The sequence below is a fragment of the Falco peregrinus genome, chromosome 8 (assembly GCF_023634155.1).
Source record: "Falco peregrinus isolate bFalPer1 chromosome 8, bFalPer1.pri, whole genome shotgun sequence".
Taxonomy (NCBI): Eukaryota; Metazoa; Chordata; class Aves; order Falconiformes; family Falconidae; genus Falco; species Falco peregrinus.
This window is the reverse complement of record NC_073728.1, coordinates 16,658,117-16,685,119: the sequence shown is the minus strand read 5'-3', so window position 1 is coordinate 16,685,119 and position 27,003 is coordinate 16,658,117. Positions and strand designations below refer to the sequence as shown.

General features: G+C 36.7%; 1 protein-coding gene across 7 annotated transcripts in view; it reads right to left on the bottom strand.

The window, feature by feature from the left end:
• Positions 1-27,003, bottom strand: part of PDE1A (phosphodiesterase 1A) — a 249,081-nt gene that overhangs the window by 163,420 nt on the left and 58,658 nt on the right. For 6 of the 7 annotated variants that reach the window (XR_008748561.1, XM_055812955.1, XM_055812952.1 and 3 more), the window contains exon 3: positions 16,497-16,610. Coding sequence is in view for 5 of the 7 variants with exons in the window: in XM_055812955.1 (XP_055668930.1) it covers positions 16,497-16,600 (104 nt within the window). In the remaining 2 variants the exon portion in view is untranslated. Of the gene's footprint in view, positions 1-16,496; positions 16,612-27,003 lie in introns of those variants that run through there. The other variant, XM_055812954.1, reaches the window with a different exon arrangement.

The window sequence follows — 27,003 nt, the reverse complement described above, 5'->3', positions numbered from 1 at the left end:
TTTGCTTAATAGTCCCAGATACATTGAAATTTTTGTACTACTGGAGCTCAGAAAAGCTACTTGAAATATTCAAAAGTTGTTTGATCACCATGAATGTATACAGTACAAGCAACACGGTCATAATGAACTACAGCAGATGGGAAACACAACATTAACAAGAATGTGGAACAACGACCTAATTTATACCAATAACTGCAATTAAATGTGAGTTTAGGATTTTGCAACCTAATCACTCTGTAACAAGCAGGACAAAAATATTGATCAGCATTTTTAAGTGGAGGGCAATCTGAGCATATTATTTGAGTACACTGTTTAGAAGCTGACTGACAAAAAATGACTAGCGATGGGGAAGGGGTGGTGAAAAGCTACCCTTTGGGTTTAGTTTGAGTGAAAAGTACCTTAACCATCATGAGAAGACTGGCCCGTCACAATATTTCTTAATGCCAACGAACGAGAGATAATCTATTGGTATCATTTGGTCTGTTTTGCTAGAACAAACTAATTTAGTAAGGAGTTGAGAACTTGCAATCATGTCAGGATTTCATGTGGTATTGAAGTGACTAAACACAGAAGGAATGCAGCATGCATCTTTCAGCAAAAATGGAGGGGGATGACAACCCGCTCCATAAATATTGCTGTCATCTACCTTTAAGACTAGTTTTTCAGACATTAATAGGAAGAGAATCAAATAACACATTTAGAAACAAAAACAAGCGCATAACCTAGAAAGGAAGTGAGCCATTTTGCGAAAAAGAAAAAAAAAAACCCCACTATTTTTCTCTGCTGCTTTCTCTTTGTGAGTCATACTCCGGGAGTGGTACCAGAATGTCTTGTTGTCCTATTTCTATGGGAAAAATCCTTGAGCAAGTTCATTCTTGATTAAGTTAGCATGGTGCCAAGCAAATGTAAAACATTGAATCTTTGATTCAGTGTTTTCTATTGTTCCGCTTGCACTGGGGGAAGAAGGGAGGCAATCTCATGGTTTTGTTAACAGTGCTTCAGCACTGGCATTGCTGTGAACAGCACTGGGGTAACATTTCCTTGTGTTTGTCAGCTTCAATGAAGGAAAACCTTTTTGATACAATTTAAGAGATTTTGGTTCTCAATACACCAGTTTCAGCAGTGAATTCGTACTTGCACCCCAGCTCTGACAGTTTATTCCCACTCCATGCCACATCCATTATCCCTTTAACTATGCCAATAAAACAGGTCCTTGAAATAATCTGGATTCCTACAAACAATTGGGATTAAAGGTAACTTGCACTTCCCCACCCTTTTTTGGAAAGAAGAGAGAAGAAACCAGCTTAACTACTGGAGCAAGCACGTGTCATTGTGCAAAGCTGTGAACTGAAGCTAACACAGATAGGCGGCATAATTTCTGGTGTTAATAATTTCTCCCACAGTATAAATGCGACCTTTTTACACTTACTAAATCTATTAGGAAAGTTTTAACGTGAACAGAAAAAAAAGCTATCTTTCATTGAAGTACAAGTATCTGAATAGAAGTGTTATAATTGTATAATCACATCACTATAATTGGTATTATACTGCTGCTCAGATAATGCCTTTGCTCATTTTCACTTTCATAATTCATTTACACAGATAAGGCAATCTGGGCAGCTGCAATCATGTATCTAGGCATTGGTGCTTTGTGGAAAATGAAGTTAAAAATTAAAAATGGTAGCCCACATACACTTGCTCATTAGCAGTTTGCTTTTGGTACAGAGATAGTTTGCTGAGTAAAGCATCTCTTTTACATGTGTAACTGCTGAGCTTAATTTTTTACACATGAAGGAATGGCAGCTTCTAGACTCACAATGTTAGGAATGGCTTTCAGTGTTAATTATGAAGAGAAGCATAGTGAAACTGAAATATTTGTGATAGGAAGAGACATTTTGTAACAGGGTAATAATGCAAAAGAAAAGAGTTCTTTCAATGTGGAAGGCTGGATTTAATCATGAAGTGAAGCAACAAAGGCTTTTGTGCTTCTGACACTTTCCTCTGAGGCAACTCAGCAGGGAAAAAACATAACTTCTATTTGTTATACACTTTGAGCAGTGCTGAGTGTATAGTGAGAAGCCTTCAGCTGCCTGGAAAAGTGCAAGTACAGCATTTAAAACTTCATCATTTAGTGTGGTATATACTTATGCTATTATACCAAATATAGTACTGTGTAATTGTATATGTAAGATATTGTGCATATCATGCTAACTGCATGCTGCACTAGAAAGGAATGCAATGTAATCATTTGGTTTAAGTGGGGGTGGCATTAGATAAAACTGTCCCTTTCCACCTATCTCTCCCTTCCTCCCTGTTCCCATTCCCCAAATTACTACAGAAAAATAAAATTTTAGATGATGCTGTGCAACTGGTTTTGTTTTTCTTTCAGCGTCTAACTCCCCCCATCTGCACAGTCAAAGCTTCACAGTTGCATTAAACACAGTGAGATCTAGTCGTGACAATCACAATACAAATTAAAATCTGCTGATTTTATTGTTAAAAATAAATTTAATGACAAACTGGGATACAGTTGAGTATGTGTGAGCTGAGGATCCCATCCTTAGCTTGCCTATCTGCAAAAACAGAGTTCATAAGCCGGAGTGGCAAAAATCCAAATCATAGCAATAAATAGCAAATTTGTTGCAATCTGTTTCTGTGTTACTACTATAGCTGCAGCCAAGTGATAGACAAAGGGAAGTAAACATCTTTCTTTCCTTTGGGAGAAGGGGGGAGGAAAAAGAACAGGAAGAAAAAAAGAGAGAGAGAGAAGCTTCAGGGAATCATTCTTGTCCTATCAGGTGGCTTGTTCACTTAGCAAGTAAGAAGAATCGCATCTAATAAACAACTAATTTTGAAAAATTACAACATACAAAGGACATAGCCCAATGTTCACACAAAGGACTGACCGATAAACTTAGTCAAATTCCACTGCACCTACAAAATACTGTGCTCTTTTGTCACAATAAAGTAAATATGTTTTGAGGTCTCATTTATTGTGTTCTAATTCAATAGCCTCCAATTATACTGGTTTAAGTGAGACCAGAAGCAGGCTAATTTTATTGAATTACGGACTTGATGGAGAAATCACAGGCTGAAGTTCTATGATCTATGTTCTACGAGCATGGTATCAACTGTATTATGTTAATTATGTCACAAAAACTATTACATACCTTTTTTTCCCTCATTCAAAAACTCCAAACCTTTTACACACTGTACATTTAAGAAAAATCATCAGACCAAAATCACATTTTACCTAAAGGAATGAAATGAATGTTGGATCTTGACATTTTCTTACATCTCTGAACTGTAGTCTTGCAAAGCTACAAGATTTTCAGATCTTTCAGACTAAACCACAAAGTCCCAGTACAACCAGGAATTAGAGTGTCTTTAATTATTATTAGTTCCTAATGGATTGGATAAAAGCAGATGACTGAGCAAGTAGAACCCATTGCTTAGCCATGAAGTACTTTTTTGCTGAGATACAGAATGGCATTATGCAGTAACTCTTTTGTGAAAATCATAAACTAATTTTCAGAAGTGAAGCATCATATTGAGATTTTTGCACTCATGCCCATGTATAAAGCTGGAATTGGTCCCATGATGTAGTAGTCTGCCAATTTCAGTAAGGCATGGGTGCCAGCTAAAGACAGATTTAATATAGCTTGTACAATATAAAAAAATTTCAGTTTCGTGCCATGAGGATCATCATAATGTTAATCATTGTCAAATGATAAAGAATGCATTTTAGTGTGAGAAATCACATCTGTTGTCAATTTACATTGTTGTTACCAAGTTTTACACAGTATCTTTCTGAGTCTATGTCAATGCAGAGTCACAATATGTAAAGCTGTAATACTGTTTTTCATTACTGGGAATGAAAAGAATACAGCCAATCTCTAAAACTTCTATGAATTCTACCTTTTCCTCAAGATCTTTCCCCTTCCTCAACTGAAGTTTATGTCTTAAGGTATAAAGTTTCATTCTATTCCCTTGGTCATTCAAACTAAGAATGTATCTGAGATTACATTTAACAGATAAAGACAAAGGTTAAAAATAGCCACATTTCTGTAAATAGCAACTTGATTCAAGGACTCTGCAACTTCTGAGTCCTCCTCTCCCAAACCAATGAGATTATTTTAGCAACAATGATGAAAATGTTCCGAACTTTCAGACAAAAAAGTCTTAAGTAAAACTTGTACGAAATTATATATTTCCATTAACTCATTATCCACTCTACATTTTGCTTTCATCTTGTATATGAACACAAGGGTATTTTTAAACCACACACAACAGCATTCTGAACACAGCCCTTTGTCATAAAGAGAAGATCAGCACAGTGCTGGAAGGCTAAATCTCATGCTAAGACAAAGCTGACTCTCTTGTGTATATAGAATGAATCTGGTCCAAGCTGAGTGTAAGTCAAGGGAAGTATAGGTGACAGAGATGGCTCCACATGGCTTATGCCCACCTCAGCCACCTAATTTTTCCATGAAGTGATAATATTAACATCTTAGGGCATGATTATTGGTGTTGAATTTAATTAGACTGTAGCAGAGCTGTCATGTGATGTTAATAGATATGCAAGATTCTGATGAAAAAGTAGATATACAATTAGAGGACAAAATCAAAGCTGAGATTTTTCGATAAGAATTCTAATACCGTGTTTATTTTAAACATCAGGACATGCATTGTTGTATTAAATCTGTCACAGTTTAGTCTTCTAAAAGTCTCTATGTGAACACAAACTTTGGTTTAGGCTGTAACAGTGATAGGAGAAACTCAGAAAGTTTGGATTGAGCTATAAACTCTTAAAATCTTCTGAGATGCTCATATCCTGTGTTAACCTCATATCCACCTCTAAAGCAGACTTGCAGCTGTTTTATATTAATTTTTAAACCTTTTTGTCCCTATCTGTTATGTAGGCAAACCTTTTTCTCTTAGCTAGTGTTCAGTTTCATACAGCATATGAATCACATTTGCTCTACAACAGGACTGTACGTGCATGTTCTTGGAATACTGAAGAATGAAACATGTACTGGTGAAGGAAAAGGGAAAGTTTTGTTATATTAAACCAGCATTAGGAATCATAAGGCCTAGGCCAAAAGTGTTAATGAGCTGTCTGTTTTGCATTCTTGGAAATTCAATTTCTGTTTCACAGGACAGAAAATACATTACCAATCTTTCATTTCTTACCAAAAAGATCATCTGATATAACCCACTTAACAGTAGAAAGCTACCAAGTATTCATCATACTTTTTATTACAAAGCCAGAAAACCAATTAATTATATAGGTTCAGAAGTGTGTTTAATCACAATATTTTAACACTTTCATGCCTAGTTACTTCTACACATTATATATTTAAACACTTCTGGAACAGTAGGGATGTTCTAGCAATCAAATGGAGAGGGAATCCTTTTTTGATGTGGAGCTCACGGAAGGCAGACAATGGCTAATTAAACTATTCAAGAGAACAACTAAAAATAGAATTAAGTATTTCTCTCTTGCAGGTGAGTTATCACTATCCTCACAGTTACCACTAAAGTATTTACATGTGTATGTTATTAATATTCTTCATTCTGACATGTCTTCGAAAAATATTTTTTAGTATTTCCAGAGAAACAAGCAATACTAAATCAATCTGCTTAGAAAGCAACTTCAAAGGCCCAAATAAGCCAAAGTTACCTACAGCATTTTAAGTTAAGAGTATAATACATCTGACAAAATTTACATAAATCAGAAAGTATCTAGTAGAGATAAACTTATTTTGAAGAGTATAAATTTTTTTCACTCCTTTTATACTCTCTCCACTCCAAGAACACTTTCTATGATCTAATGATTACAGTTTTCTTTCCAGAGGTAAGTGTACCATTTCACTCAATAAATCAAAATAGTTACAAAGTTTTGAGGAGTCTTCATGGTGGGAATAGGCGGAAAGGGCTCAACACATTCTGGCACAATGTAGTAACGTGCCATTACGTTAAAAGCATCAAATACATGCACTACACGGAGAGACAGATACTCATTATTAATGTGGGCTTGTAACCAAACTAGGCTTCACAGAAAAAAGAAGAAAAAAACCTCGACACACCCCCGTCCCCACATGTATTTGTTTGTATAACACACTTAAAGAACTGTAAGCACAAACACACACAAAATAGTCACAGGTAAATTAATTTGAAGTCTCATTTTTGTTCCAGTTACTTAAAATTAAGACCAATAATGTCTGTTCAAGAGAGATATAACACTAAAATAAGGTTTCCTTGTCACAGCAATATACGGTAGGGAAAAGACTATTTTATCTCCACCTCACTGCCATTGACTGTTACAGCACTGGCCCATAAACCTGGTTTGTAAACTTGAACTGATGTTGTAGCTGGTGAAGGTGTCTTAGCAGCCATTGAAACATATATTCCAAATTACCACAGAATTAATATATGAGCACAGAAGACCTTCTGTAATACTTTAGCAGTTTTCTGTGAAAGAGAAACATCTCATTTCCAATTACTCATAAAATCTAAGGTATTTCTATTTAAGTTGTAAAGAATTAAATCAGAGTTGGTCATTAATTTCCTAATGGAACGTTTTCTCCAAGGGAGAAGCTTACTTACATACCATTTTATGAGCAATCTCAGAGATTTCCTGACCACTGGGTTGCTCAGAGCTGTGTTCCTGGGTCATCTTTGGCAGCACAGGGACCATAACCACTGGTTTTCAAATAACTAGTTTACTGCCACCACAGTTTATGGTCTTGGAAGTAGAAGAAGTCAGAAAGAGATGCTGATTCAAAGTTTTTTAAAGACATTTCAGAATACTCATTCTTCTGAAGATTTAATCTTGGTAGCCTTTTCCAGGCTTTTTATGTATTTAATTTTCTTTAGAGCAAGAATTCTGCATTGCAGCCCACCGTAATGGAAATTGGTGCCAATGACATAATGCTTTTTGCAGGGCAGTTGCCTGTGCATTAGAAAATAACACACTGACGACAAAAAGGGACTGTCAAAAGGGACAACCATTTGCAATTCCAGCTGAGCCTGGCACGTTCGGCATAATGTGCCAAACAGGTGTCTCTGTTATCTTAACTGAATGTATTTGGGGTTAGGAAATACAGTGATATTAATAAAAATCTTCATTTTAGCAGAAAAAATTTCTAACCTTCACCAAACCTTTAATGAAAGAGGAAAAGAAAGCTACTGAATATGATTTAAAAAAAATACCTCTGATGCCATGTAAAGGAAACTATTCAAAACAAACAGTAAATAAAAATATTAAACATATTAACTGCAGGTAAGCATGATGTTAGATTTTGATTTTTCAATAAATCCTTCAGACAACACAACAGGAAGAAAAACCCCAACAATATTATTTAATTTCAATTTTCCCAGGCAGAAAAAAAGTTCTGTATTGTAGATGAACAAAAAGAAGTACATACTACCCAGTAGTCTGTTCCTTAGCGCCTTTCTGGCATGGAACACACTAACAGTGAACCATTCACATGTAACTGCCTCCAAACACTATTCATCAGAGAAATTTGCAACAATTACATGTCTGCATAATATTTATGGAGGCTACTGGTTTTCCTGGGGGCGCCAAGAGTCTGGAGAAGGGTTGGGTCAAACAAACTGCAGCCAATGTCAAACAACAGATAATGGAGCATAAGTGCTTGCACAGAAAAACATCTTCCTTTAGATCTCTCCCTGTTACATCACACTTCATCAAATAATATCTGCATTATTCTTAGAAGGTTGCACTGCTGGAATTCAACAGTTTCTAGAGCTGAAAAATGCATTAAATAAATAGCAACAAAACCAGGCAAAAATGCTGAATGATTATAAACATTTGATGCCATCATGCAGCAGCCATGAGATCAGTAAGAAAGACTTGAGGAAAAGCTGCTTTTTTTTTTTTTTTTGTAACTGGAGGGATATTTCTAGAACTACTAGTTCTGGAAAAAAGTAAAGTTTTAATGTATGTCTCGCATTTTTCTGCTCTCCAGTAGATGATACCTCAAGGTATACTGGCTTCTCTTGAAGTTCTAAAACTTTTCAGATATATTTGCCTAAATTGCCAAACAGGGAAGCCACTTAGGAATACTTTTTTTCCCCATCACTTTATGACACTAACTCAGATGAGCATTACTTCTCTTACTCATTCTAAAGAAACTGTATTAAATCCCATGACTATTCAGCATCATTGTACAGACCATGAACAGCAAAATGGCAGCTAACGAGTACTCATTCTCAGGGCATTCGAGCCAAGTGTAATCAAAATTTTAACATAGCATTTTTCACCTTTTTTTGATTTGCAGACACTTGATATATTGCCAATGGTGGCAGAGAGCTTTATACAGCAAAGGCAAACAACAGGATTAGGAAGGTTTCAATTTCAGTTCTGTAACTGCTAGTTATAGATTACAAGGAAATACTTGACTGATTCAGTTGAGGTGCAAATATGTGATTACAATTGTCTTGAGCTAGCCAAAGTACACAACACAGATGTTTATTCTGGCCTTCTTTCAGGGCAGCTTTCTGTTGGCTACAGGAGCACAGATGTTCTCTGATGCGTCATAAAGCTGGCGTGATGTGGGCAGTACTTATCTTCATAAAATTTGGTAGTTCAAAGTTAAAGTTTCAAAAATACTGGAAGAAAATTGAACCCTCAGGACAAGTTCATACTGGATCAACACTTTCTGTCACGTTTTGATCTAATACGAGGTAGCCTAGAACAGGATTTACAGTATCACAGAATTAAGGACTTGAAACAAGAGCAATTTAAAACTATGATTGTTTTGTTGGAGAACTGCTTAAGCAGGATTGTCTCCTTTAACTTCAGATATTCCCACCCTCAGACAATTTCCTCCATTATAAGGATGCAGCCAGGTATGGAAACACAGAAGGAATCCAACTAGGAACTGGCTGAAGTTTAAATTTATAGTAGGGGCAAAAAAAAAGTTTTACAGATTATTTTTAACACTGAAGAAATCCCTGCATGGCATCAAAACCAGTCATACTAGAACAGCTAAGAAAGACAGCATAGAGGCAGCAGTGAAGGCTGGGAGGCAAGAATGAATCATGGGAAACAACTTAATCCATGATGGCTGCTGAAAAAGGTCATCTTTTAGGGACCATGTAGCTGACAAACTCCCTCAGCTCACAGAACACCAGTTTGGAAATCACTTTTCTAGCAGAATCCACAGGAATAAATGCAACAAGTCATCATAACAGCGTTTGAATTACCCTTATGAAATTATACATGCTGGCAAACAGAATCACCCAAACTTTTAAGAGTAATTCACATACTCCTTTAAGATCACTATTTCTTGCATGTATGTATTCAGAGAATGTGTGTCTATGGTCTGAGCCACAGACTACTCTGCAAGCAGCTGCAGCCCTTGACAGATACTGAATGACACTTGTAGTTCTTTACAAGTCTAAACAGTTTTCTAAAAGAAAAGAGAGGCCAGGGAGAAGGCTGGCTTCTTCAGTCTGCAACACAGCCTGACTAATTGTAAAGCTTTACGGACCATGAAAACTGAGTCACTTCATTGTCAGCTGTAACTTTATAACTGATGTACTCAATTTCTGTTCAGCTTCCCTTAACCACAGCAGAGTGCAATTTTCTCTCTTATCTTGGTCACAATTGCTCAGTTTTCTCTCTCTCTTTAGTAAAATTAAAGGATTGACTTAATATAAAGTTCTGACCACCTCTATAGCTCCTCTCTATGAAGTCCTGTTTAAAAGTTCCATTAATTGCATTGGTGACCTCAAGTACTTCATGAAATTGTACAGGAAGGCAGTAAAGGAAAAACAAAAAAAAAAAGCCTCCAAACATCTGCTGTAATTAGAGAGAGTAAAGTACCCTCCATCACTCTGCAGTCTGTGGGTCAAGCTTAGCTCATGTGGTCCTTGGTTGGTTGGTTGATTTTGCTTCCCTTTGGTGGGCTTTGGATGTTTTGTTTGATTTTTTGACAAAAAAGAAAACCTGCCAGTTAGATATGACAATACAGTGGCACTAGAAGGACTTGCTACCATATAGTAGATCTTAAATCTTTTCTGCAGTCCTTAGTTTTCTAATAGTCACCAGTAAATGGCACCAGAAATAATTGAAACTGTTTTGTTCTAGCCCTCCTCCAGAGATGATTTCAGGAGTAAACCCGATCGGATGGCAAACAATGCAACGAACATGGAACAGTATTAGATCCTTAGTTCACTCCTAAATTATTATTTTGGCACCTTACAGGAAAACTTCTGTCAGGCACAGAAGTTTTGATAAACTTGAGGTTAAGTTTCTCTTTTGGATGTATGAAGGCAATGCCTATTTTTATTACAACTTCCAATGGTAAATATGTAATTGTAGTATTTAGGCATTTGCATTTTTCCAATTCTATATAATTAGCAAGACAAAAGGCATTGTTTTGCCTATCCAGATATTTTGACTTCATTCTGTTGTGGAGGTGGAGCAGAAACTGGGATTTACATGTGGGAAGGCAGTATTCTTCTCCGAGTTTTTGACCAATAGCTCTGAGAAACTGCTAACTGTTTTGTGGCAGGCTTCAACGTGTACCAGCTAAATTGGAGAATGAAGTTTTTCAAAGAAACATTTATAATAATTGGTCATTCTGCAGGACAGACAAGGGTCCCTGCACAAGTAGCTGACAGGAGTTCAACGTTGGAGGAAAGTAATGTATTTATGTAGTGGATTATATGCAATCACTTTCTAGGCAGTGATATGAACTGAACATTTATAAGTTAAACAGTCACAGAAAGCATCTTTTAGGAAATCTTAGAAATGTTTGATGTAGCATAAGTAGTCTCAGAAGTCTAAGCTAAACAAAAATACAGAGTACAGAAATTTGAGACTTCGTTTAATTGCAGTTTAGGAGTCAGCTTTATAAAATGTTATGTTTAATTTCCTTTGCAGTGTTCTCCAATAAAGTACTTAATTTTAATTGGAAGCAGATGTGAGGATTGGATGTACATTTAAGGGTCTACAAATGAGGAATTTCAATATTATATTATATTATTTAGGGACCATGAGACCTGTAAAGAAACACTGCTGCTGTTCTTAGTGATATCATAGGCAAATTATGGCTTATGCACCACTCCTTCTAGTAGAGCTTTCTATAAGCACAGCAACTCACCTATCCACAGTAAATTTGAAGATTAACATTTACTCTAATCAATCAAAAGCAATGATATATGCCAGAAATTCAGCAAAAAAATTGTATGAACAAAAAACCTGCATCTTGTAGTACATAATAATAATGGAAATAACTTTCTAAAAGCAAAATATCATTATTCTAATAGGACTAGATAAAAGAGTTCTCTAAATTGCTAATGCTAAGTAGCTAACATATCTATAGTTATTGAAAATCCTAACATTTATCATATTATAAATTTAATTAGATACATATTTTTAGGTTACAATGTTATAATTATAAATTGTTTACCTTGACTTCTTAGGCGCAGAAACAGACTTTGCTTTCAAAATCAAAAGAAGCTGTTCACAATTTATAATGGAACAATTCTTACTGTAATTATAGCACTAATGGGATACATATCAATCAACAGGTAAATCACTATATAATTTCTTCAATTTTCTGTTCAGAGCATTTCTGAAATCATATTTGACAAATAACAGCTTTAATTTTACTTAAATTCCCTTTAGAAATGGCTGTCATTTGGATTACTTTTAAGAGGTTAAGATTTTCCTTCAAATAAAATTTTTCACATTAGGAAAAAGTAAAACTAGGCAATATTACAAGTAAAAACTACTTGAACTGTATATCCATTTGTTCCTAATGTAGTTACTAGCAGTGACAATTTCTGTCCCAGCATTTCTTATCACAGTTATCGACCTGTAATTCTAGCTTTTCTCCTCTCTTTGATTGTTCGGTACTTGCAAATTTATAAACCTTTATATCACAGAATGTTAAGTTTTGGTAATTATAATATCTTCAATTGACCATTACTGGACTTCCATAGTTTTGGCAAATTGAGCATACAAAAAAGGACAATAAACAATCACAAACACCAAATACATATAAAATAAAATGTGAACAAAGGAACTTAGAAAAACAAAGGAAAGACCTCTGGTTTATACGGTATTGGAAACTGTTCTATAGCTCTTTCACTAGTATCCACAAATCTGCTGAAGGAATGACTGGGTGAGGTTCCCTAACTAAAGTTACCCATTCTGGTCCCTTTTAGACCTAACAGGCTGCTAATCTGGGTTCTATCTGATGCCTTTCTGATAGTTCAGCAGGTGTGGAGGAAGCCATTTCTGTACTTCCCTTGAGATCAAGCCGGTGACTAGGGCCCCTTTCTCCCTCCACAAAATGTGCACACGTGCAATGATAGGCGTTTGTCACTGCAGCATTGCAGGATCATCAAACTGGGTCTATGAGTCAGTCCATCCTTTTTAGTGTCTAAAACAGTTTAGACCCTCCTTTCTGCAGAAACTGGGGTCTATTAGGTTTGATATGGAGAAAAAGAAAGGGAAGAAGGTAAGGAAAGAAGCTTATGCTTTTCTTCAAATCCCTGGTGTCATCCAAGTTAGCACAAATTAGTTTTAGGACAATGATGGCAGTAACACATATTCTCTTTTTAAACACTAGTAACAATTTCTTAAAGTAGCCTATTCTAACCACATGTGAACTCCAATCCCCCAAACTCTTGAGACCTTGGATTTTAACTTTCTCTATTCAGAGATTTTCTGGCCTCTTACAGACAATTCTAGCAAATATGTGCATCTATGAAAAGCACGTTATTTTCTCACTAATGAATTCAAAGCTCAGAAATGGAACTCAGCCCCTAATACTAGGTTCAACAGTAGTGGGGAACACAAGAAGCTACTTGCAAAAAAAGATGCCTACTTGCAAAATAAGATAAGGGGGGGGGGGGGGGGGGGGGCTGACTGTTCTGTCAGTGACACTGAGTGAAGTGGCAGACAGCCACTTCAGTATACTGTAAACAGACAGCACACAATTCCACAAAAAGAACACAGAGCCAAGTCAAATCTATCTGCAGATTAAGGAGAATACCAAACACTGTAAGGCCAGTAAGCATACAGAGCTCTGCTTTAACTCTGATTCTCTGGGCTCTGAATCAAAATGGTTTAAAGAATCTGCTTCTCTTTCAGAGCTCAATACTATGCTCTATCAGCACCTGAAGATAAACTTTCCTAGGCAGCAAATTTTCTGGTCCTATTGACACCAGAGTGCATTTAAACTGAAGGCTTAGTTACTCGTTAAAAGAAGATTTCATCTGATAGATAATGAAAGGCTAAGGGAGAAAAAGTGCAATCAGTGGCATTAAACGGTCTGAGAAGGAGCACCCTGGCCAGGTTGTGACAAGATGTCTTCTGAAGTAGGTGTACAACGCTCCCCTTCAGTCAGGCAGCTGGTACTCCAGCACTGGCTTGAATGGCTACAATGGGTTTTACTTTTCTGCATAACAAAGAATTTTAAAAGTCAGACTATTACACAAGTTATTTAGCTGTCACTTGTTATTTGGTTTTGCTTTCTCCCTGAAGTACAAAACATTAGAAGCTCACAGTCTGCATACTGAAAATGTCTTAATTCAAAGACATATGACTTATTTCAAATTATTATCAAATGACTTAATTCAAAGATCCAGCCAAGACAATGTGCACGACTCATTTTCACAAGTCCTGTTTTAGTGATCTTCTGTTTTATACACTCAGGCATCGATAAACTCAGCACCAATGCTAATAATCAAGTTATTAACTCCAAATTAATCTCTGCCAAATAATCTCCTTGTTTGCAGCACTGCTGCAATTGCAATGTAAAGAAAATAGAGTTGGATTTTTACTTGCCATGCAGAAGCTAGAGCTTGGCTGTAGGGCCATATGGACCCAATGAAAGTTACGTATGGTTTTCATTTTATTCAAAATGTCCAAGCCTTTATTACAGCACCTAGGGAGAGCATTAGGTTAGCAAAGTCTATGCAAGCCTATAGAGTAGAAAACCCACAGAAAAGCCCTTTCATTCAAGCTCCCACAATACCCAGCTTTTCTTATTGGGCATTCAAATAAGGATTTTCATTTATCCTTAAGCGTATTCAACTCAACTATCTTATAGAACAGTCTGCATTTACAAACATAAAAAACCCAACGAACCACAACAAAAGCACCCCAAGATATATGACGTTAAATGTATATGGAAATCTGCAGCCAAATCCATAATTAAATGTCTATTATGTGAAAAGCTGAAATGCTAACAGAAAATAAAAGCTCATTTTAAGTAAGGACCTGCTGTGCAGCTTTTAAACACTATCCAGATAGTTACCTAAATGAAATTCAATGTTCCTTCAGAAATAATGATCTGCTTGCAAGAAGATAATCAGTACTCTCAACTGGCAAAATACAGTAAAACTGTGTTGAAATCACATGTACACACTGGTGAAAACTCTGCAGGCCTGTGGACTCTATCAGCAAGAACAGATTCAGTTTCCAAATTCACGTCACGTCTTGACTTCAGCGTAGATATATGACCACATACTACTTTAAAAACTCAGTAATTTGGCTTCATCCATACTCAGTTTCATTAACAGTTCCCCTCCCTAAGATGAAACAATTCTTTTGACTGATGATTTATAAATGAATTCTTCCCAAATCAGATTATCCGTGGCAGTCCCACTTATCTGCCCCTCTCCCCTAACACATACAAACATACTTCTACTTTGATACCTGTGTACCAGAAAGATGAATTTTTTCCTTAATGAGTAATGTTTTTACTACAAACCGAGAACAGGCATCTGCTCTGAAAAACTCAACTCTCTAAAACTTACCCATACAATATTCATAATATTGACTAGTGAGTGATTTCCAATTGACCAGCAAATAATTAAAATTAAATCAAGAAGCCTCAAAAATAGTCAGCTGAGCATGTATCTAATAATATAACCTGCTTCTTTTAAATGCAAGTATTTTAGCACTATCTTGTCCTGCAGTCACAACAGTCATGAGATTGGCACCAACCTGTGAAAGACGCAGTTTTCAAACACTTAAGCTCCATTTGATTTTGATACGCCACAAACTCCAACTATTGTTTTAACTGCTCCTAGAGAAGCATGAACCTTATTTCCTGGAGCTGTTGTACTGAGTGTCACTAATGGTTAGTTATTTATGCTGGTTTGTTTAATGGAACCATTCCAGAGGCAGCTGAAAGGAAATGTTTCAACCCAAGAACCCGAAGTAACAGAGCACTTAAAGAACAAACAAAACCAGCAGCTTAGACCCTACACAAATGGAAGTCTGCATAAACTGATGAAGGTCTCTAGTAGCAGAAACTCAGAGGCAAGATGTGTGGCATCAGGAAACAGTAAAAATGTTTGTTTTGCTATGTACACTTTGGAGTTTCTAGGAGCAAAATGGTTCCCAAAGTGCATAATCTTAAACGGAGAGATGATGGGATTCAGAGCAAATATTCAAAAGCATATCACAGAGAAGTTTTGATAAATCCCTGGCCACAACTGAAAAGTGACTTTCCAGTGAAGCAAACCAACTTTCCCTTGAAAGAAAGCAGATGGTGGAAACTCCCTTTCCCACAGCCAGCTTGAATCTCTACCCATGCATAGGGAAAACAGGCAGTGCTGTAGCCAATGCATCTAATCCTCTTAGCACTGTAAGTAACCCATTCTCCTTCAACAGCTGAGGCACTATATAGCATTTGTGGAATACCTCTAGAAACCCAGTATTTCAAATCTTTCTAGAAAGAATAATAGCACCATTTCCTTGCTTCCAAAGCAAAAAATGTAACATGCATTTATTTGTAACATTCTGACATCAGATTTCAGAGCAAAAACAGACAAATACTTAAAAGAAGGCACTGAAGTTTAAGGGGTTTAAAACACATTGGTTTGATAGAGTTTCTCTCTGACAGGTTGCAGATGTTTATTTTGCACCAAAAGTCTACATTGAAAATAGCATTTGAGAGGAGTGAATAAGACACAGCAGGTGCATAGTGCCCCCCCCCCCCTTCAAATAGTCCTTCAATCAGTTTTTAGAATGAATGAGCACCAAAATAATTGGGGGGGGGGGGGGGGGGGGCAGATATAGCATCCTCCTAATAGCTAAGCACCTTTTAATACAGACTTCTTTACCTGTACTCTCAAAAGGCAATGTATTGATACCTCCTACGGAACTGCAATAATACACTTACTTATATGTACTGACAGGAATGATGAAACAACTCCAGCAACACTGATTTTCAAGATAACATTTACAAAATCATATCAGAGCTATGGAAGTGTTAACCTGAAAGGACTTACCTGCATTTCAATGTGGATAACAACTCTCACTCTCACTAGTTATATATCTTTTAAATTAGGTGATTGAACCGTATACATTATGAGAGCAAATACTATTCACAGCTGAGAGACTACTCTCCCAATTTGCTAATTAGTCATTTTAACAGACAAATGAAAACGATCTTTCCCAGGGAACAGAACAAAAGCCAAGGAGAGAAGCTACTCACATTCCTTTGAGCCGTTGCCACATTTTCTCTGTGTGTCCTCCTATTTGATACTTTATAGAGGTGCTTTCCAGTTCCCGAGTTGTTTCCGTCGCTCGAGCCCCCATCGTTATTGTCCTACAGTGATACAGTTATAGTCAGGCTCACCAGCAAGCACAAGCATTCTTTAGTCCACTACAAATGTCAGAAGATCCACGCGTGTTAGACAATAGCTGCTGACATATCAAAACACATCAGAATTACAACTGCTGAGGGACGATCTTGCCTGAATCGCTATTCCCTTTGATAGACAAATCCACTCTTCCCCCCACCCCCCCAAGCACAGAGCAAGTATACACAGCTCCTCTGACCTCACGAGTCTAATCCATACGGGTGAGCCAGCTACTATACTACTGACTGCTCAAGCTCCTTTCTCATGCACTTTTTCTGCTGTAGGAATATGCACAGAAGCACAAAAGATTCCTTAAAATGGACTATAATTCATTGCCATGCAGCATAAATGTGAATGGCTTTAACAATCCAGAAGGAAAGAAAGGCTGGTTTCTGCCCTGCAGGTTGGAGAAACAGGCTGCAATAGGGAAGCAGATGGTAGAAGCCAGTATCAGCCACATCACCCTACAAAAAGAGTGCATGTTCAAATGTCAGAGCCTTCCTCTTTACTTGATCCTCAATTGTTTCTTAATGAATAAATATCTACCAGCCTGTCAATGAAAATATGACTGTACAAATGCAAAGTCAGTAGTGAAGACATGTATAAATCCCTGCAGAAAAGAAATCGGAGAGCTCTACAGGTTGTTATTGAAGGAATATGCTGTAATGATGACTATTCACCTTCTCCTAGCAACTCCACACAGTAGGCAACTGTCAATTTAACTGGTGGAAATGCAGCAGCTGCAAGACAGTCCGCTCAGCGAATCCTGTGGGACAGCAGTATGTGTGTGTCAGAATCTGATGCTGAACTGCATGTGTCTGACAGCAAAAATCAATTAAGTGCATGCAAACAGTAAAAAGGGTTGACGACTAAACGGTACACCAGCCGTGCAGCAGATTGCCAGCTCTGCTTTTCAAGTGCAAACCTAAGAACCTAGTTGTACAGCCAAAATTGGGGTTTGGAGAAGGCAAAGGAGAGGATTTCCTCACTGCTTGCTCAGCCACAGACTTCAGTTTGCAGAGCAGCTCCTGTACTCTGTAAATAGCACCTGTCTTGTTTGGTGAGTCAGTAACAATCTTCATTTATGAAACAGCAGCCAAATAATCAAATATACCAAGACTTATCTCGGTGATCATGTTTGTTTCCATCAGAGTAAGAGCTCTGCAAGAAGCCAGGCAAGAAGGGTGTGCCAAGTAGGAGTAAATATGTCTGAGCTTTGCCAACTACTTGTGTCACTGCCAGCCAGGAAAAGGGGCTTTGGGTCCACCATGCCATAGTGAGGATGAGTGTTCACAAATGCTGACTGGAAGGAGCCCTAAGGGTAGGAGATGCTTACCTCAGTACGGCTGTAACTAGACAGCTTTATCAGTGTCAAATTTTACAAAGATGTGAGATGAGAGGATCCCATCTATTGCAATTGGCAGAAATTGATAGTATCATTACGTACTCAGGATTGTACAGAAAAATAAAGAAGAGGCCCACTGCTTTGAAATAATCCTAACACTTCAGAATCTCCTAATCAATTTCCTTTCTCTAGGATACTTTTAGGCACATCATAGATTTAAATATACCCTATGAGAGTTATAAACCAGTTCGAGATGTGTCTTATACACACTGATTTCAGGTGGATAATGAAGTAGCACAATTAATTTACTTCTATGTATGTTAACACATAAACAATTTTAGATTGGTATTAATTCACAGACTTTCACAGAATTATTCCCGACTCGGACATAGAAGAGTCAATCCCATAAAATTCTCTAGCAATATCTGAAAAACAATCACTGGGAGCAAAATCTCTTACAGTTTTCAAACAGTATCATAGGACAACAGTGAAGAAATACAAATAGCTGTTTTTCAAAAACTGCAAAACATTTATTAGGTTAAATGTGACAGTAGTGCCCTTGAAAATTCACTGAGGAACCACTTAAAAACTTGCAAACTTTCCACTCCTGTTATGCATGGAGTCCAACTAAAATTTGTAAGAAAAAGTATAAATATCCTTCCATGGAATAACTAATGAGAACATCTCACACTAATCTGGGCTCTTCCCTGCTTTTTAACTGCCAGACATCTGAAGCAACACAAAGAAATTAAGTATTTATAGAAACTACACAAACCTCCAGGGACAGAGGGAAATGTTAAGGGCCTGTTTTTTCTCACAAAGTATTCCTGGCTCTTGTTGTCCAATTCTACAATGAAAAAATAGTGGTGTTTGTAAGCTGTTCTCTCTCCACGTAGTGAAAATACATTGCTTTGATTTATTGGAGTAAAGTATTATGAGCAGGAAGAGAGGAAGGAACAAACTGCCCAAACAATATCACTGCAAATAGAGATACACCTGCTGTCTCCACTAGAGAAGGAAAACTCCATGAAGCAGCTACTTTAGGAAGTCAAACATATTGGAGAGATACCATCTGAAATGATAAGTTGTCTTAAATAGTTTTTCTCTTTCCACCTCCTGTTCTTGTTCTGGTTTCCTGTTCTTGCTCTATCTAACCCAGTGTTTGTGCTGCAGTCCCAGCAAGTTGTTCTTACAGTTCATCTTCTTCCCATAAAAATATAACCTTTTTTGCTCTTTGCCCACAGCTTTTTCTTTTTCTTAATTTTAGCTTAAAATTTCCATATTGAAGTGAACAGTAAAGGAAAGCTTCTATTAGTCAATATGGATATATTTTAAAATAGAAATAATGAACTTCTTTACTCCTAATTATGGCAAAATAAAACTATCCCAGTGCCACTTAATCTCAGATCAGAAGCTGCACTTAATGAGAATGTATCCTTTGCTCCTTTTCTTTCATCAAAAACACTTCAGTAGTAATATCAATGCAAAGAAATAATTTTAAAATACACCCAATAACAAAAAAACAGGTTGGTTTTGCAATATTGAGTACTGAGAGACCTTTACAGTTATGCTAAAATCACAGTTACAATGAAAACAATTTACTTTAAAATGGGGAAAAACCTACAGCTAGACCAGTTAGAGATTAGCTATAGAAATGGGAAAGGGATTGTACAGGTTTTGATGAGGAGAATTAGACCTCTGTTTTTAAATACATCCTCTGCTCCTGAAGGGAAATTAAATATGCTGCTTTGTTTGACATTATCTTCAAAACATCTAACTTATGACAAATGGAGAATAAGGAAGTGTGAAGAGGCCTGCAGGGTGACTTGTCAGACTAATACTCATCCCTCCAAACCTGACACAAAACACAAACCTCCCTGTAGTGGAACTGCAGGAGAGCCATGAACCAATTAAGAAATTTGAAAACATAAGGAAAGCCAAAGCAAAACCAACAAACCCTCAAAAAGAAAAAAATATTCTAAGTAGTGGCAGCAGGTATTAGATCTGTATGCTGACTATCCTGACCCTGATCTAGCAAGCAATAATACACACTTAATTTCAAGCAGGTAAAGCATGGCATTGATTTGCTGAGTAAGACAGAGTTCCAACACTACTGCAAATAATGGAGTTAAATCACCGAAGAACTACCTGCAAGTGGACTTGAGTGTTTCATGGTACTTCATGAACAGAACCTAAGGTATGACTGTGAACAGAACTTAAGGTATGACAGAGATCGCATGTCACATTCTGCTCATGCCAGAAAAGGAATGGTTTGGAAGACAGTATTCTCCACATCTCCTTCTGCTGCCCTCTCCATTGTCTATTACATTCACATGTGTGAAGTGATGTGCAATCCCCTTCATAAGCACGGTTTCCAGCTTGCTTGCAATGCCTAAATGTGTGGATTTTAAATCAATAAGCGCAGCAGAGGAAAAAGGAATATTTGGTCTTGTTAAAGTTCATGGACTTCATTACATACATACATCTCCAGCAATCCGGCAATGGCAAAATACTGATGTCATGGTAATCTTGGATTTTCAGATTCTCCATAGAATATATTAATAAAATTAGTAGAGTTACATAATTAAGGAATAGCAACTTTAAAGAGCTACACATACAGCCTACACATTGCATTGGCATTGATTCAATTAAGTAGGTAGAAGAGTTTGGATTGATATATTAACAGTGATTAGATGACCTAAACAAGGAAACTCAACAAGGAACAATTTCCCCCTAATTTATTTTATTTTAGTATTTTCTGCTACATCTGATTTACTGTATTTGAGGCTTTTCAAATAATCACTAAATTATGTTTATTCATTTACATGTCCTGCAAGTACCAAGCTTTAAGTATAGCATGGAGAAAAAATATCTTCTATCTGTTTCCTGTGAGTTTGGCATATCATATTGGTAATGAACAGGGAGTCAGATTTATTGAAGCTTTTAGGCAATTAAAAATGAAAACAAATACCTGTGAAAGCTTGCAAGCAAACTAGCTGATAAACCTCAGGGCACAACTAGACACGTATTTGCAACCTACTTACGACATACTAAAGACCTTGTCATATTTGATTGCTCAATACTGCCTCTTACTAGAGGTCACCAGCTCCAAAAGTCTTTTGTGACTTGTGTGTTTATACACAGACCAGTTCAGTGCCAAGTAAAGTTGGGCTGATTAAAGCAGATGTCTTAAATCTGCACTAATGCTGTCTAGGACTTCACTGCAGTCAACAGAATTTAGATGTCCACATGCCTTAGGCAAGTGTCCAGGTACCTTAGGCAGGCACATCTATTTTTAAGTTTACTTTGAATATGATCTTTCACTCAATTTACTTTAAGGAATCATTCATTTACTTCAGTGAAGCAAATAATCTGAAAAATTCTGGGAGATGGAGAGATGGCAAAAAATGAATTGCAGAGATGTGGAATGCATGAGAAGCGTGTTACAGATAACCTGAACAAAAAGAACTGCAGAGGAAAACTTGCTACTACATCATCAGTAGCAAGACAGAAGAAGATAAAAGATGACTGGTTTTTGAGCTGCAGGACTTGGAAAGAGGCCTTGGAAGCAGAGAGTTTGAATGGTGTTGTTAACGCAGACAGACAGCTATCAAGAAGAAATCAAATGCCCAGTGGAAAGTCTGTTGCATGTCAGTGGATGAAATGAAGGAGGAAGTTGTTCAAGGTAAGGTGATAAATGGATTATCTTGACCTGCTTTGTAAGACAGATGCTCAGTTAGCAGTTGCATGCTACATCTTTCTCCAGGTATGTGAAAACTGGTTAGCAGAAAGTCGCTGGTAATTTAAGCTGAAAGAGAACTGTTTCATACACAGGAAACAAACTGGATGTTGAGTGAAGAAAAATGAAGAGTACAGAATAGGTCTGAGGTTTTCTTTAGCCTTGCTTCTCATTAAAAGGGACTCTGTTTCAACTTTTCAGTACTAAATTGTAGTACTTCAGAAAGAGAGAGGCTGTGGTTACCTTATTTAAAACATGACTATAGAGAACCACTAAAAACCAGATTAAAGTTTCTGAAAACAGGAACTTCAGCAATTGCATGTAGCTCATACAGTGTCACAGGGCTATCAGCACAACCAAGCACAAGTTACAGGTAGTTAAGGTTTGGTGGGTTTTAACTTCTTTATTTAGGATGAATTGAAAACTGGTTTTGAAGAGCACCAGCTGAAGTTGAGGAGACACATTCATGAAACTAACTTTTAGGAACTTGTTAGCAGTTTGGCTACAAAACTTAATATGCTGATTTTTGCAAAGAAAGGAAACCATTCTAGAACAGGCAGTAGCGTTGAAATAAGATGGACTGAAACTGCCAGAGACAATCACAAGCATAATGGTCTACTTCATAAGAACATGAGATTGTTACCTTCCAATGTCAAAAAGGGCAAGACAGCCTCCAGAGTGTAGAATACACAGTTGTAGACTAAATATAAATGTTCCCGGTTAGTTGTGCTCCTTTCATCAGAGGCCACTGCCTGTTTTTATCACATTTCATATATTTTCAGTCTCTTCTTTAGGAGTTTTTATGAAGCCATTATAATTTTGATAATCATGCACGGAAGAGGTAATGGTAAAAGTCATTTGAACACAAAAGCTGTGGCTAACTGTGAAAACTTGTAACTGCAAGTTATTGCCGTCAGCATATAACTAGAGATAGAGAATACAAGGCAAAAGGGATTAGGAAATCTGGATTTGGCAAAGCATTTGCCAGTTTATCCCACTGAACTACATCAGCTGTAAAGAAAATAACTAGTACATGATGGCAAGATGTGTGTAGACAAAGACAACATGAAGTAAAGTTGTTTCAACCAATTATTGTCTAAAAGAGGTTATTTCAAGCATTCATTTTGAGCTACTTGACAAAGGAAACAAGAAAATTCTCTTTTGCTATAAGTTACTTACACAAAGACCATAGCAACAAGAAAATGTTTCTTCATATTTATAAAAGACAGAACAGATGCCAGCAGATAAAAAAAAAAAACCAAACCAAGTCTCTTCATCTCAAACCAAAGATGTCAATTAGGGAATCTACCCTTACCATAGCTGTTGTTATTGTAAACCAGCTTTCCACTAGTAGTTGACCCCAGCAGGTGGAATCAATTCATTACACCCCACATAACAGTCCCTTTCAAACCTGAGCTACAAACCTGAGCTTTCAGGACAGAAGGGCAAGGGCACCCCCTTTAAGGCACAAGATCTTTTGCATCATAACCCCAAGCATCTCCTCTAAGTTTGGTGCAGTTCTGCATGTGATACCTTGAAAGCAGATTACATCAAAAAGTGCTTTCAAAAGTAGCAAGGTCTTCATTCATGCATGCTCTTGCTTTAAAGAAAAATAAGATGATCATGACCTCCTCCACCCAGGTTATAAAAGTAGTGGAGGAAATATCTACTTAGCAATAGCGGCATATTGCATCTGTGAAACAGCCACTTGATCAACATAAGAAAGCAGTAAAAACAACTAAACACATAACCTGATTCTTTTCATTTGGAAATGCCCTAAATGCACAGTTACTTTCTTGCAGATATTACCCGGACCAGCCTTGTCTCCTGCTTATGGGGCGGGGGGGGGGGGGGGGGGGGGTGCGGGGAGTGGGGAAGTAAAAGAAATCTGGTTTTCTACATTTTATTGAATGTGGAGACAGCCACAACTATTGTGCTGCTGTTTAAAATCTATAGGTTATGCTCCCACCATCAGAAGAAAGCACGAAACAAAGATCAGGGTCTTTCAATCCTATCTTCTCAAACTCTGGATGCCTGTATCAGTCCCATAGTTTTATCTAAAATTTGCATTTGAAAAATCAGAAAAATTCAGAAGGTGTGTACAGAAAGCTAAACCATGATTATCTAAACTATAGTTAAGAGGATTTGAGGTTTGGGTTATCAGAAAATGGCTTCCCCCCAAAAAAATAATCAGTACATGAATACTATACTCCCCTCTTTCTTACTTTACATATTCTGATGAAAGACAAGCACCTGTAAAGTAAAAGCATTCTAACCTGGCTTGTCAGGTTTCACTTGGGGCCTTTCCTACCAGTGAGAGAAGAAAGCCCTGATCTCACACCAAATCTCTTTCATCCTTAGAGAAAATGAGAAAAACAACATTCAGTAGTGATGACTGGCAGCTTAAAAACAGGGAAAATAGAGGACAAGACTCAACAAAACAAATCAATAGTTAACAGGAAAATTTGTATTTTCACTTCACAACAACCCTGATAACTACTTTAATTTATGTAAGTGTTAAGGAGTAACAGAACAGAACTAAAATTCTCCAGGAAAGTAATTGAAAGTAATTCTATACCTACTGCATTACTAAATGTGGAACTCGACATCATGTAGCAATGGTGAAGACCGAAAATATAAATTACTTCCCAACTAGATAGGATAGCAAACACAAGTCCAACAATGGCTGTTAAACAAAATGGTTCACATTAAACTTCCAGCTCCGGATGTATACAAACTGTGGGATGTTACAAGGGAAAAAAGCATTAGAGAAGGATTGCTTTACATATTTATTATTTGTAATATTCCTTTCCTAAGTATTTTCTCCTGCCCATCACCGGAAACAGAATACTAAGTGATAGAAATATGGTAGTTCTTACATCTTTATTCAATATAAAAGTGCTTCTTATCACATAGAAAAATATTTCTGATTCATTTAAAAAAAAAAAAACACCAAAAACCTGTATCTGTAGATGTAGTAGGTTTTCTCCTTAATTTATTATGCAGTAGTCTCCCATAAAACCTTTTCAAAATGCCTTCTGCTTCAGCAAACAAGATGATGGAGTCATTGGTACTGCATAGACATGCTAGGAAAGTAAATATATAGACAGTCACTAACAGCCAAAAATATGTTCCATGCATCCTTCAGCTTGGCCTGGATAATTTGCTATATAGTACAAAACCTACAGAAGACATGGAAAGAACCTGGAAAAAATCAGCAAATGCAAACTTATATTTCACAGCTTCTAATTTAAAAAAAATCAATCTTTACAAAATAGATATCCTCCAAAAGTCAGTATGAAAGAAGATAATTGTATTTAATATTATTAAGTACATGATGTGACTGTGTTGGAGAATGCACAACATTATCTCTGGTTCAGAACCTCTACACTTCAGGGAATTGCTACATAACTTGAAATCTAAGTGCAGCTGAAATCAGAAAGGCCTTTTCTTAACATATTCTGCAATTTAACCTTAATTCCAGCAAGACAGATTCCAGCTTTTGGCTTTTAAACATCTTAAAAGATGAGTTGAGTATTATACCGATGGTAAAAACTGGCAGCACATTTAAAAATTAGTTCAGCAGTCTAGCATGCAAAAAGATTAACGACAAGAACAAAACTCTGCTGACAGTCAGATGTTTAGTATCACTTAAATGTGTTTAGTATCATTGGAACATGCAAGTTCAACCAAAGTGTAAAGGTAAAGTTTAGGTAAGTTTTAAACTTGTGCTGGCAAAGTATCTCTGTGTCAAGTTTTTCATATCAGCCCATGATTTGGTATAGATGTCTATGCATACATTTTCCAAACAAAACTTCGAAGAGAGAAATACGTGATTTCAAGTCAAAAACCAACTAAAATGATGAATTTTCACATAAAACATTTGTTTCTTAAATGTTAAACTGGTTATAATGACAAATTCTAAAAGCATGATTTAATTATCTACCTTATTAATTTGTATTTTATTGACCCTTGAGCAACTGAATGCTAAACATATGTTGAAAAACTGATTGTTAGTGGAGGCCAGCAAAACTACTCACATTTACAGGCTGAAATCTGAGGCCAGAGGAACAACTGAACTATACCTAATGCCAAATGCTTTACTGATGGAGCAGTACATTAACAATAAGTTTACATCTTTTGTCAGGTATACAATCAAAAGAGCTTTTCTTACTGTAAGAATAGTTGTAACTCCTCCACCACAGACTGTTTTCATTAAAATGCATTTTCGCACCTGACATATTCTAAGACCACTGATAGGACTGCTGGGTAGAGTGGGAACTGAAAAATACCATTGCTCCATCTCTTAACTTACTTACTCCATACAGTTACTAAGACTGATGACTAAACTTTGATATGGCCAGTGAAGTTGCACTAGCAATAAAAACTTACAGAAGAACAGTGTAAAGGAAAAGTACACTTCATGGAACTCACCAGAATCCTTTTTTGGGTTATCTTATTTTTCTTCTGCTTGTTTGTCTATTTATCATTATCATGCTTCCTGCCTGTATTAATCTCTACCAACCACTTTTAGCATATTTAAATAGCTGTGAGCCTATGACCAGCAAAAATGTGAGTAGAGATTAATTCAGACTGAACTTATGTCAGGCACTGGGAGGTGGAAGAGTGAACTCGCTCTACTGTGTTAAAAATGTAAAAATATTTAATAAAACAGCGAGGTGTTTTCCCTGGAAATAGAACACAGACTGAGCATGGATTTATCAGCTTGCAGAAGTGAAAAGAATTTCTGCTTGATCTGACACAGCTACTTTATCAGATCAGGGCTTTCCCTGCTCATTATTAAGTCAGCAAGGTAACTACGTTGCAAAAAAAGGCCATTTCAGAATATAAATCAGTAAATGCAAAATACAGGAAGTGTTTAGGAGATCTCAGGTAAACTCTTCTACCCAATTTTAGGACCTAAGCTTTAATAGTTTAGACTGAGTCCTGAGGTGAACAATAAAAAATGGCATAAGTATAGATAAATAAAGTTAGCATAAAGAACGGATATAATAATTGTATTTAGTAGTCTATAAAATTCTATAAAAATTCTAAAAAATTCTAAAAAGTCTATAAAAACCCAAAACAGTTTGGTTAGATATGATGCTTTATATATGTATCTATATGTATGTAAAGGATGCCAATACTAAAAAAAAAAACAAAAAAACCAGTGGTTGTCAATATATAGCTAGGGTAGCAGAAGTAGTAATCAGTTTAATTTGTAACAGACAAAATTTAGGCTAGAAATTGAGAAATACTCTGCAATTACATAGTT